General features: G+C 32.6%; 2 protein-coding genes across 3 annotated transcripts; one reads left to right on the plus strand and one right to left on the minus strand.

Moving 5' to 3' along the window:
- Positions 1–789: 789 nt before the first annotated feature.
- LOC133670584 (uncharacterized) lies at positions 790–4,144 on the plus strand. Its single transcript, XM_062091104.1, has 8 exons — positions 790–949; positions 1,881–2,051; positions 2,132–2,251; positions 2,352–2,395; positions 2,499–2,624; positions 3,274–3,358; positions 3,744–3,800; positions 3,887–4,144. Exons 1-8 carry the CDS (start codon positions 893–895, stop codon positions 3,962–3,964), a joined length of 738 nt encoding a protein of 245 aa, XP_061947088.1. The 5' UTR covers positions 790–892; the 3' UTR covers positions 3,965–4,144.
- A 1,815-nt stretch (positions 4,145–5,959) lies between these two features.
- Positions 5,960–10,621, minus strand: LOC133670548 (E3 ubiquitin-protein ligase At3g02290-like). Of its 2 annotated transcripts, none has more exons than XM_062091060.1 (5): positions 10,456–10,621; positions 9,372–9,740; positions 8,278–8,698; positions 7,263–7,372; positions 5,960–6,235 (listed from the first exon to the last, which is right to left on the minus strand). In XM_062091060.1, exons 2-5 carry the CDS (start codon positions 9,489–9,491, stop codon positions 6,209–6,211), a joined length of 678 nt encoding a protein of 225 aa, XP_061947044.1. In that variant the 5' UTR covers positions 9,492–9,740; positions 10,456–10,621; the 3' UTR covers positions 5,960–6,208. The 2 variants fall into 2 exon arrangements, with proteins under 2 accessions (XP_061947044.1, XP_061947045.1); XM_062091061.1 differs by lacking the exon at positions 10,456–10,621 and adding an exon at positions 10,230–10,435.
- Between the last annotated feature and the right edge of the window lie 2,593 nt (positions 10,622–13,214).

Raw genomic sequence — 13,214 nt, forward strand, 5'->3', positions numbered from 1 at the left:
TACATGAGAGACGTGACATTTATATTCTTTTTTTTGTTTTAAAAATAAATAAGTTTATTCTAAAATTATCCCATTTATTTTTAAGTTTTTATTTTTATAAGTTTATTCTTTTATTTATGTTTTCATTTTGAAATACTATCAAAACACAACTTTATATAATTCCATAATTGTAACAAATATGAGATATTAATATAACTAACTATAATTCACTAGCAACTTCATTATAGAGTTCATCTCCTAAAAAGTAAGGAGTTTGTATAAATTGGATAGGTCAAATTAATTGTAAAATGATATAAAATTAAAATGAATTTGTATAGCAAATCTTGAACTAAGAACTCTGTCTTCTGTTTCTTTTTAGCCATTTTAATTGATAAAAACAAAATTATTTTTTTATAATTAGCAATATAAATTAAGTTAAGCTAAAAAATAAGTTATAGAACATATGATTATGACCCAACTTCAGATAAATAATTATTATTTGTTTTAATATTCCAAGAGAAAAGGTGAAATCTAACCAGTTTCCTTGAGAATTATGAGCATTTTACGTGCCAGGAATGTCATATGCTTGTGTGTAATTTGTGCAAGGCATATGAAGGGAATCTTTCATCAACACTTGTGTTCATAGCTTCATATTGAGCCTCCAGAGATTAAATAGCAGAGTCAAGACCGGACGGGTAATGTTTAACCATTTTCTTTAAACGTGTGGTGTGAAATTAATTTCCAAAAAACAAAAAACTGTTAAAATTTGACAATTTGTCACATTTTAAGGGGTTGGTGAAAATACTTTTTTTTTTTTCTTAATCAGCTGAATTTTCCAGTAGGTGACAAAACACTTGAAACAGTCGAATGATCCAAAGTCCACTTTTATCGTTAAAAATTACTTATAAGCACCATGTTTCTTAATTGTTTGGTAGCTCTTGAGAAGGTCACAGCTCCTTCATTCTTCCAGGTACACGCGTTTTCTCTCTTTCAGAAACCAAACCTCTCTTCCATTTTTGTCAATTCTTTCTTTATTCCAATTTTAGTAATTCATGTTGTAATAGATTTTACCAAGTCTCGTTCTTCTTCCTTGTTGACTGGCAAGTTTTTGTTCTTTGAGTTACCCTAGTTGATTGAAATTATTCTTTTTCATCATTGTTATTATTGTTTTTGGCGATGTTGGTGTTATCTCTGAACTGGGTTGGCAATCCTATTCTTGCATTTGGGGAAAAAAATATGAAATAAAGCAAACCCTTCTATTATTATGCGGTTTTTCTTTCAGTTTTTAATGCGATCATAAATGAAGAACTTGTGAATTTGGTTATTCTGCTTCATTTCTCGGCTTAGCATTTGGTTTTGTTCGTAGCTTTTAATTGATCCAGAAAGGATAAACATTTGATAAAGGGATGGTAGTTGCTACGAGTAAAATTGGATGAGGCTAGTCTGGGATTGTTCCTTCAAAAGACTTCAAAAAGCTTAACCATTCCATTTTGTGTCGAAATAGGAATGATATAATAGTATAATAGTTCGACAATCCAACAAGTCAGTTTCTCTGTGGAACATAATTAAGAGGAATCGGTGGGGTGGGCTTGAAGCACCAGTTTAGGAAGTAGAGAAGAAAAGGTAGACATTATTGCCTCTTTTAGGCAACTAAATAGAATACCATAAGAAACTAACAAGCTTATTCATTGTTACAGACTGTAATAGTTACAATCGATCTTACATTAGTTCACAGCTAAAAGACAATGGAAGGATTTTTTTTCCCTTGCAGCGTTTTGTTCCTGGTCTTCTAATGAATTCGTATTAGGTTTCAATGCTTTGGGAACCAGAAGAAATACCACCTTAGTCTTTTCGAATCTTTAAAATATGTGAACCTGACTCTATGTTTGTACTTCGTATAGTTTAAAGATCGCAGATACTTAAGCATCATGGCTGAGTCAGTTAGTAACAACACTGGGAAGAAAGTTATCCGAATTGATGTCAGTTCAGACACTGTATGCCCATGGTGTTTTGTTGGCAAGAAAAATTTGGACAAAGCTATAGCTGCTTCTAAGGATCGGTTTGATTTTGAGGTTCCTCTCTGTCTTTCTCTCTGCCTCTCTTTCTTGCGTTGGAGTTTCAGTGTAACTTAAAGATCATATTTACTCTGCAGATCAAATGGCATCCTTTTTTTCTTAATCCTTCTGCGCCTAAAGAAGGTGTGAATAAGCTAGATTTCTACAGGGAAAAGTTTGGATCTCGAGCTGAAGGAATCTTGGCTCGGATGACTGAGGTTTTTTACCATTTTTTCTTTCTCCTCTTACGTACATGTTACTGTTTGTGTGGCCTTTGGGTTTGGTTAGAATGTAATTGTGTCACTATGATCATTGCAGATTTTTAAAGGTCTTGGTCTGGAATATAACATGTCTGGACTCACGTAAGATTTCAATTTGAATTTATAAATGGACATTGTCATATAAGAAAAACAAGTACAAGTAGTTGATTTGATGGTGAAACTGTAAGAATTGTCTTGTGAACAGGGGCAATACTCTAGACAGCCACAGACTTATAAATTTTGCCGGCCAACAGGGTGTTGATAAGCAACATAAACTTGCTGAGGAGCTATTTCTTGGATACTTCACTCAGGCCAAATATGTTGGTGATAGGTAAGTGCATATCTTAGAACTTTTCACCTCCACACATGAGACCTATCATATCTTCTTTTGCATTTGTGTGTTTATGGTTTCCAAATACTTTGTAGCGACTAACCATTTTCAGAAGACTCCATAGCTGCATTTCCAAGACTTTTTTCTCATAGTTTTCGAGAAGTTGCAAGTGGAATCTATTACTCAAGGATTTCAACCAGATTTCTAGCTTTAATTCAACCAAGTCACCTCGACACAGCATGACGTTGTCTAAGAAGCATTATCAATAAATTGATTGTTGAATTGTTCAGAATCAAATGAGATGGCAGCCTTAAAGCATTTCACATGAACAAATGGCAGATGAACCCAATTTTGTGAGGCGTTTGTTATTAGTATGGTTGTTGCTGCTTGGTAATTGAGAAAGCAGTTCAATTTCTATGCTTTTCTCAGATAGTTGAAAGGGGCTCCGCTAAGCCTTCACTAGTCTTGCTGTCTCATAAAAAGATTTGTCTATGCTTCTGCATTCTAACAAGGATAGCACGTCTTCTTATCCTAATATAACAGTCTTAGGCCATTGAGATGTATCATGAAAAAGTAAAACAAAGTTAATAGTGTTTATTCATCCTTACATCCCATTATGGAATACTCTAACGCTCCCAACTGGATGCAGGGAATTTCTTCTAGAATGTGCTCAAAAGGTTGGGGTAGAGGGAGCAGCTAAATTTCTTGAAGATCCTAATAATGGAGTCAAGGAGGTCTTTCCCCCCTAATTGTTTAATATTCCCTTTGGTTGCCATGAAAATAGCTAAAATTAAGAAATCAAATTTTAAAGATTGTTGGTTTTTTCTCTTTTTGGGAAGCATTCGAGGTTTAATTTCATTGCTTTCTTTTTTCTGAAAAACAATGGAATGGAATATTGTCCAAGTCTTCCATCACACTTCTTTTGAATCCTGATTGACAGCAGGCACAACTCCCCTAAAATATGTTACTTTACTACATATTTTCACAATCAAACCAGTCATGAGCTCTCTTCAGATGAAATCGATTGCCTTTGTTACCTTTCCTTATTCTCATAAATTGAAAACTAGCCTGACTAGCAACTTGATCTGGGCTGAACTTTCTGTTTATGATCATCTGAAGGTTAACGAGGAGCTTGAGAAGTACTCAGCACATATCACAGGAGTCCCATTCTACGTGGTAAGTCATAAAGCATCCTTTCTTACTTAGCTTAGATCTTTGTTTCGGCATGCAAGAGGTCCGTTGACATGGAATTTTTTGAGCAGATCAATGGGAAACAGAAGTTGAGTGGTGGCCAGCCCCCTGAGGTTTTCCAGAAAGCTTTTGAAGTTTCCGCAAAATGATTGTACCTTGCTACGAAAAATTTATATTCCTGTAATGTAACATCTGCTTTCCTTAGAAACAATAAGCTTGCTAGAGGAGAATATATACTCCATACACGATCCTTCGTGTTTTACATGTCCTGCAAATACAATCATAAAGTTTATAGATTACAATAAATAGAGACTTCGGTTTTTTTTTTTTTCAAAGCATCCTTCCACTCCCCTGCAATGCATTTCTATAGAGCAGGCAACATTTTTCACTCTTGTGAGGGTTTCATTTTAGTCTTGCTATACAAGGCTCATAGAAACTAAATGGAAGTACAGTGTGAAGCTACAGAGAGCCGGTTTATTTTTGTATTTTAAAAGTGTTTTTGAAAAAATTTAAATTTGTTTTTATTTTAAATTATTTTTTTTAATATTTTTGAATAATTTTAATATATTAATATTAAAAATAAATTTTTTAAAACTCATTTGAAAATACAACTAATTGTCCAGTCGGCTGCATTCCCAATCCCAAACAAAGCCTTAAAACATGGTTTGTAACCTGATTGATGCCTCTGAGGTTTAAATCCTCCATTTATTAATTCCTTCAATAAAAAATTAGGATTTTGATGCACGGTTATTTTTAAAATAATTTTTTATTTGAAAATATATTAAAATAATTTTTTTATATTTTATTTATAATTTTTATATTAATACATTAAAAACATGAGAAATACTAAAAAATATTAATTTAATAATTTTTAAATTAAAATTACTTTTAAAAAGTACTTAAAAACAAAAATAAAAATTATACCGAACAAAGCTCTCGAACTACTTATACTTTTTTTTCACGTGCAAACAAAAAAAGAAATAAATTGATCGTTACACTTATTTTTTTCCAAGAAATTCTATAGACATTGTTCCACAATAGATTTGTTGGTTATAGCCAGTTGAATTTATTAACGCTTCAAATAAAGTTTAAAACATGTTTTTTTTTAATGACATTTTACTTTTTTCCTTAAACATTTTCAAACATATAATAAAAAAATTAGTTCTTAATTTATTTATTTATTTATTTTAAATTATAATCGGTATTCATGTTTCAATTTAATATAATTTAGTTTGATAGCGTTGAGTTGACTAAATTTTCAAAATATATGATGATTTTTTATCGAATCTTTTTTTTTAAATAAAAAAATTCTGTAACTTTGACTTGACGTCATCGGGACCCTCATTATTCCCTTTGTCCGCTGCCAATCTATGAGATCTGACCGCTGACGTTGACCAGTGACCTTCCCATTAATTTTTAGGAAACTACAATATCGTCCTCAACTTATTAGATATATTTTAATTAGCTCCATATGCTAGCTCCTTACCTATTTAAGTCTGGTAGAAATTACTTTTTAAATTTTTTTATTCAAAAATATATTAAAATAATTTTTTATTTTTAAAATTTAATTTTAATATCAAAACAATCTAAAAAAACTTGAAAAAATAATAATTTGTAGCTAAAACAATTTAAAAATCTTCAATAATATGATTAGAAGAGAGTCAATTCACCTCCAATCTCCAATTTTCATGATCTTAAACCTTCAATTTTGATCTATATATGTTCTAAAGTATTCTAATTTTGGTACAAAAGTGGATTAAAAGAAAATAAAAGATTTTTAGATAATTGTTATTTAGTTATAAAATAACTATTAGTTTTAAGAATAAAATAGAGTAGATAAGATTTAACGGATTAGAAGGGAAGGAATGAAGGGCACGTGACCTCCTCGTGTGATTTGAATTTTAATAAGATAGATTGAGGACCATCTTGACATGTTGAGAGCTAAATTGGTGCAAATTAGTAAAAAGCTACCAAATTGAAACCTCACCAGTAAATGAAGGGTGTAATGATAGCATGCAACCAGAGGAGGCATCGAATCTTCAGTCCTTCAATGCCTGTTCTAACTCGAATCCATGTTAGCTTGGCAAAAGGATGTCTTTTGCTGGATTCTATCCTCAAAAAACTACACAGCAAACATCGAGTCATGTCTTTTAATGCTTATGAGCGACTATAAGCAGATTTCTCATTCATATGGATGGAGAAAAAAAATTAAGAACGGGGCTTTTCCAGGAGAATGTGCTTTGTAACAATTGTTATGAAGAGCAATTGTTCATCTTCACTATAGACAGCAAATTAACACTCGCGGTATTCACAAAGAACTCTATACAGTCTTCTTTTGTTTTCTTCTCGTCTTGTAGCTTGCTTCATTGATGACAGTAACCTTTGAAGCAAGATCAAGTCGTTTCATCGAATACCATCACCTGGAGGATCCAACCAAGAGACATTGTTAAGTCAAAATAGAAAAGATTTTGGGAAAAAGCCATAATATTAAACTTCAATTTTCTTTTTTCATTTTAATAAAAGCATGCAACAATCATTTTCATATTTAAATGTTGAAGTTGCATGCGAGTAGTTATGGTGAAGGTGTCCAAATAATGCTTTCAAAATGGATTCACCAAGAGAGCGCAGATTATATGGCTGATTTGAGGTTCCAGACTAATCTCTGAATATTCAACTCCATATCGGACATGGTGATATCTTCGGATAGAATCAATGAAACATTTTTTGACCATCCAGTAATCCATGGATTCCAAGTATAAACAAATACAAGCAGTAAACAAGATGGACATTTCAGCCAAACTATCGAGGCTTACATGGCTTCAGTAGACATGATAAGTGATCACTCAAAGTAAAATCATGTGAGAAATGAATCTTCTTTAAATTGCGGCTTCTCAAGGCCCCATGGCTGGCAAACCAACTTGTGGCACAGCTGCCTTTCATGGCTCGTAAGCAATATGTAAGCCCCTTCAGTTTACTAAGGTATGCATTAGAATACATCACATCCTAAATCTCACTTTTGTTAATTAGTTTTTTGGCTGTTAAGCACAAACGCTGGCTAACCCCTCACACCCCACAAATTCCTCCCACCTGTTGCTGCCTATGCCACTTGAGCAAAAGGCCACTGGCAAGAAAGAAAATTTCTATTCACCTGTTCTGGCTTGCCTCACAACAAAATGCGTGCAAGCATACTTGTATTTGAGGGTAAAAGAAAAAAAACAACCTAAAGTTTTTCTCAAAACTTAATGACCAAAAAGGGACAAAAAAATTAGGTTTTCTGTAAACCTCGCAAGTCTCGGCTTCATAAAAATGATTCCAATAACCAGGAGGAGAGGGGAGGCAATATTGAAATATTTCCAGAATTAGGAAATGTACTGATTGATATATTTCCAGAATGAATATTGAAAATTGAATGAGCAAGTTTGAAGAAAATAACGCAACAATAGTTACCTTTCCACAGACTGGGCAGCTATCACTTCTTTCCATCCACTCATAAATGCAACCAAGGTGGAAATGGTGAGAGCATTTTGTCATTATCTTTGGGTTCTCAGGAGTATATTCTGCATGTGTAAAGTAAGTGGGTGAAAACAATGACAAATTGTTAATACTCCTAGTCCATAAGAGCAAAATTTTAAGCATCTTTAAAACATTAACAAAAAGGAGTCACTCCCCATCAGCACGCAGGCTTTGATCCAAGATTTCACTTTTTTGCCACTGATGGCCAAGGTTGCATGTTTGTAGAAGCAGCTTCTTAACTACCAGACTTTTGCTTCTAAGGTTGGATCCAATTTTTTTCTGAGAGTAGGACTGGTTAGAAATCTACAGTCTGTTAAAAACTAATTGTGACATGCTCATAGCTCCCCCTTTTTTCTGAAGTTCATAGCATCTTCCAACATGGTTTTAACAGAATTTCAAACTTCCAAATTACAAGAGTTTGCTTCTAAGGTTGGAACCAATTGATGTGGAAGGTAAACATGGAATGGAAGAACAGCTACAAAATGGTGGAACAAAATTCTGACATGCTCAAAGCTTCCATCTTATTTGGTTCAGACTCGTACCATCTCCCACTATAGTTTTGATAAAATCAGCTAAAAATGCAGATAGCTAGCTTAGCTTTTAAACTAGAAAGACTAGCCAATGTCTTTTATCACTAAAAGCAGCTTTGGTATAGGGTGTTGGGAAGGTGGGGTTCTCAATATGCCTATAGGGTAATAATATCACTATTTAAATGATGGATGCTATTCCCACCTAAGACAGAGATATCGAAAGACAAACAAGTAAAAAAGAATACAAGGTGGGTTGCCTTGTGCTAGGAGATGTATGAAATACTTATTCAACAAGCTAGCAAGGAAGGAGAAAAAAAATTGTTCAAGAAATGTTAGACTAACAATATCAACAGAAACATAGTTATCATAGAATGTAATAATGGATGCAGAACCTATTAAAGCTAAATCAAGAATTATACCATCAAGACATGTAGGACAGACATCCTCTTCTTCCGAGGAAGAATAAACATATCCAATTCCAACTGTTGCTTTTGCTGATGAGAGCTTTAATGAGGATCTAGAACGCTGTTCCTTGCCTCCTTCACAAGCAGATGCGTTCCATTTGTCTCCTGTGCTGAAGGATTCAGAATCAGCATCATTATCACTTCTCAAGGGTTCTGATTCCTCGTGTGAATGACTGGAACCCTTCTCTCGTCTTGAAACCAGACCATCACGCTGCAAGCGCGAGCATCTGGGGTCAGCATCATAGGGCAAGGGCCACGGAGGAGATCGGTACATTTCAGCAAGAGAGTTGTCAAGAGATGAAGAAGTCAGAGATGCTGCCCCTTGAATGGATGAAGGGACAGAATGCACTTGCCCTCTACGAAATATTGAGGTATACTACAAACATTGAGGGAAAAGAAAGAAGAAAGAAAATATTTAGAACTCCATTAGAAGGAATATGAACTAATATTGAATTGCATTTCTAATTCCATGCAAATCAACTTGGAAGTTCTGAATAAACACTTTTTCATATAAACGTGATACTCATACAAATAAAATCAAACAAATGCATTGCAGTAAAAAAATTCACTTTAGCTAAAACTAATAATCTGGAGGACTCTCAATGGTAAGAAGCGCAACAACCAATATGCTTTCATTTCTTTCCAACTTCTACCACCCATTGCATTACCATGGTGGTAGATACCAATAGCAATATAGAGGAGTCATGTGCTCAAAAGTGGCAGCAACAATGTCACATGTAAAAATAATAGTACCTTAACCAGCTAATGGGTGTATTTAGCTCGTCCTTTAGATCTCTAAGATATCTATGCCTTTAACAATCATTAATTTGTCAACCATTAAGAACCAACATTCAAGAGCAAAACAATGCAGATGCCTTTCATCTTTAGGCATCATTCTTTCCTTCACACTCTTTCACTCATCCATTTTATACCTCACAGGTTAAATAACAAACCCAGTCAACAGCCATAAAAAAATATAGTAATATATGATACACCGCATAAGACCTCTAATCCTATTGCCATGAGGAAATGCAGGAGGGGACGCATACCACATGTAGGAAATTCTGGACAAAGCAACTGACGCACAAGCAGTTTCTATATACAGAATTCTCAGGATTCATATAATCCTCAAAATCATCGACATGCAAACAGCAACAAACAGAACCCATTGTGTCAGTTCCAATCTCACTCGCTACAGCAATTCTCGAATATCACCAACAAAGATTAATGCCACTGGCCATAAGCATCAAGAAGTATTCTCTTGCACATTATATAGAGAATGAGAGAGGACTCTAAGCTCGTAGGAGTTCAGTAGCCTCCACGAACCAGTATCCTCCTTGTCTTAGTTAACAAATGCCTATAGCCTCCTTTTTTTTTTCCTTTTGTTGAACAACTCGTGGGGCTTAATACTTTTCTGCCTGTAAATCAGGAGAGAATCATGTTAAAAAGATCGTGTCACTAATAAAAATCAGAAAGATTCACTAAAATGATATCACTAGAGCAAATTGGAGAGCTAAATTAAGCAGTTTGATTTCTTCAATTAATTCAGCTTTACAAACAGATACCCCATCATAGACATTAAAAAAACGACTTTCTCCATGAATAAAAAATGACTTCAATTGATAGATATATTCAAGTTGTACGAGCATGATCAGTACAAAGAATCTTCAATCAACTACCAAATTAACTAAAAAGGTAATGGTGAAAAAAATTGGTTTGATAAGTTTCAGAGAAAACCGAGGATTGTCAGTCAGGAATTTTCTTTCTTTTTCCAGGAAGAAAAATGGCAATCATTGTTTGCTCTTTACAAAACTTCCTATCAAAACCAGATGAAGGGTTCTTTCTTTTAATAGAAAGAAACAATTTTGAACAATCAAAAACTGAAATTGAAAAACCAAGAGACAGACCTCCACAAACATCCCCCATAAACGATCACCAAGCAAAAAAAAAAAAAAAACTTTCTCAATTACGTCCAAAACCCATCAAAAAACCAAGTGAAAACAACAGGGTCAACACAAAAACAGACATGGATCATTAAAATGAAAGACAACCCGTTGAGATTTTCACGTGTTTAAGACAAATTTGAGGTCTTAAAAGAAAAGGAAATTGAGAATGATGTAAAAAAGAAAGCACCTTGTAAGAGCTGAGACAAGTTGTAGAAAAGAAGAGGGAATGGATATTTCGATATCAGTTTCGGCGAGAAAAGCTATGAATTTGCGGGATTAAAGGTGAGTCTTTGTCTGTCCTCTGTGCGTGGTGGGTGGTGGAATCAATCCACTTCCAACTTGTAAATTACACAATAATAGTACTTTAACCTATACTAATACAATTCTGTGTCATCTTATCATTTATTATCGTCTTTATGCTTACTCTTTAATGTATTTTGTCTTTTATTATTTCATGAATTTATTTAATTGTGGGGCATCCTTCTTCTTTTTTACGTTTCCTTTTGGTTTGATACCAAGTATATATTTGGCATTTCGTAAAAATAAATAGGTTTAACAGAAATTATAAATTATATTTTTTATATTGAAGGTTCTGAAAAAAAAAATTAAATAGAATTCGTGTAAAATTATAAAATTATAGTATATATTAATTAATTGTATATTTTTAAAATTACAATTACAGCAAAACACGGTTTTGACTTAACTCAACACACTATAAAATGAATCCTAAGGTTACAAGAGATAACTATTATATATTTCTCAAGGCCATTTTAAAAGAGCATTGTTACATTTTTTTACTCATACTTATTTTATTATTCACTATAGTAATAAAATGATATTCTTACCCTTCTAAAAAAGTCAATTGTCTTTGTGTTAGGGGTATTTTAATCTTTTTATTAAGAGCGAGCAAAAAAACTAAAAAACCGATTAAATTGAGAAAAAAAAATAACAAAAAAAAATGAACCGTGAAAAATAACCTATTAAAATTTTAAAAAAATTGACCGGTTCGGTTCGATTTTGGTTTTATAGGCCTGAAATTAAAAAAACCAAACCAAAACCGGAAAAAAAAAACCATCTATGAATACCCTTGGAATTAAAATTACAAGCGGCATGCTATAATTGATTCATCTATTATGCAAGTATAATAGAATGTGAAATTTTGGAATCTAATTATGATAATTTGCTAGACCGGCATGCTATAATTAAAGTGTGCTACTTGTTAATTACTTACTAAGATTCTCTTGCTATAAATTAAGAGGTGGGGATTCACTTGCCTTTTTTCATTAAACAATTGTTGCAAGTGGTGCTGGCACGTGAGCATCTTGACCATCTATGAATTATTTAATTTTGTATTAAGTTTTAATTTCAGTTTAAGAGTATAGTTGTAGTAGTTTTTCAAAGTATTTTTCATATCGAAATACATCAAAATTATATTTTTATTTTATTTTTTAAAAATTATTTTTGAAATCAACACATTAAAACAATCCAAAACATATAAAAAAAATTAAATTTTTATCGAACGCGGTTTGCACCGCATTCCCAAGCAGTGCTATAATATTGAAAATTATGCTTCAAATTTCAAGCTCGACATTTTCCTTCCTGGAAATGGATTCGAATTTCACATGTAGTAGTATAGGCAAGGAAAACTTAGAATTTTGAATTTCAAATCTCATAAATTTACCGTAAATATATTTTTAGAGCTTTTTTATAATTTTAATATGCCGATACCAATAAAAAAACATTAACTTTAGTATATTTTGAAATAAAAAAACATTATGCAGCATAATCTCAAATAATTATTAAGAAAAAAGGGATCAAATCAGTGGGAGGAAATGGAGAAATCCAATTAATTGAAGGGGGCAAGGTTGTTTTCCAGTGTAATTTACTCAGGCTTGGAGTGTGCGGTAGCCATGGTTATGGTCATTAAGTAGTCAAACTTGTATGGTTAAATATTCCATCAGACGACACATATTTTGATCCTTCCCTTTGAAACTTTATCTTCTTACAGACCATGAGCCATTTCAGTCCACTTGGCGAGAGGTTGCATTGGGAGAAATCAAGGGAGACGACATGTGTCTATTGATAAACCCCCTTAAAAAAAAAAAAAAACCTTTGGTGGTAGGGATAATTTAATCTTTTTATAAGCCTTATTAAAGCTTTGACAAGAGGTTTGTGTATCTTTTCTAAAATTTCAATCACAATAAAATAAAAGATTTTGCCTTTAAAATCAGAAAAATTAAACCATATGTCCAGATGGCGCCTTTTCACCATAATGTTTTTTTTTTTTTTGTTATTTCAAGATTTATGAAGGGTTGTGACTAGCATGTTTAAAAAATTAATATAGGTTGATATTGTTTTTGTTTTTTTTTTAGAAAAAACTTTATGATTATTTTTTTTTAGTTATCCTGATTTCATGATCTGTGCTGTGAATTTGGTAGGATAATATAGGCTGGCTTAACCTTAATTACTAAGGTTACAAGTTTGCTATGCTAACTTGAGTTGACTCAAATAACTTTTTTTAGGTATATTTTTCACCCAATTTTTTCCTTTCGTATTTAATGGGTTGGGAATTAAGCTATAATATTTGTTTTTTTAAAAAAAAATATTTTTTTTCACATGTTATTATGATCTTTTTGTTTTTTTTTTATTCATGAGCTGTCGTTACTTTTTTTTTTCTCGTCTAATGAAAATAAAATCAATTTATTTGACCTAGTCCCAAGATTTTCTCCTTGCATGACACCCGAGTCTTGTATTTTTTTTATATAACATATTTATAACATTAAAATATTTTTTTATGTAAAATAAATGAACCCACAATATAGCACGAGTAAATAGCTAGTTCGAAGTATGATGATAGCCGAACAAACATATCTTTTAAAGAGGACCTGGTTCTCTGGATGATCTAAGTAGTTATAATAACCAATATTGCAAATCTAACGATGAAAA

This window comes from Populus nigra, chromosome 13 (assembly GCF_951802175.1).
Source record: "Populus nigra chromosome 13, ddPopNigr1.1, whole genome shotgun sequence".
Lineage (NCBI taxonomy): Eukaryota > Viridiplantae > Streptophyta > Magnoliopsida > Malpighiales > Salicaceae > Populus > Populus nigra.

Coding starts and splice junctions, on each gene's coding strand:
- LOC133670584 (XM_062091104.1), top strand. CDS start 893: ATGTTTCTTAATTGTTTGGTAGCTCTTGAGAAGGTCACAGCTCCTTCA. Junction 950..1,880: donor CAGCTCCTTCATTCTTCCAG/GTACACGCGTTT, acceptor TACTTCGTATAG/TTTAAAGATCGCAGATACTT. Junction 2,396..2,498: donor TATAACATGTCTGGACTCAC/GTAAGATTTCAA, acceptor TCTTGTGAACAG/GGGCAATACTCTAGACAGCC.
- LOC133670548 (XM_062091060.1), bottom strand. CDS start 9,491: ATGGGTTCTGTTTGTTGCTGTTTGCATGTCGATGATTTTGAGGATTAT. Junction 8,699..9,371: donor TCCAGAATTTCCTACATGTG/GTATGCGTCCCC, acceptor CAATGTTTGTAG/TATACCTCAATATTTCGTAG. Junction 6,236..7,262: donor GCTGCCCAGTCTGTGGAAAG/GTAACTATTGTT, acceptor TGGATCCTCCAG/GTGATGGTATTCGATGAAAC.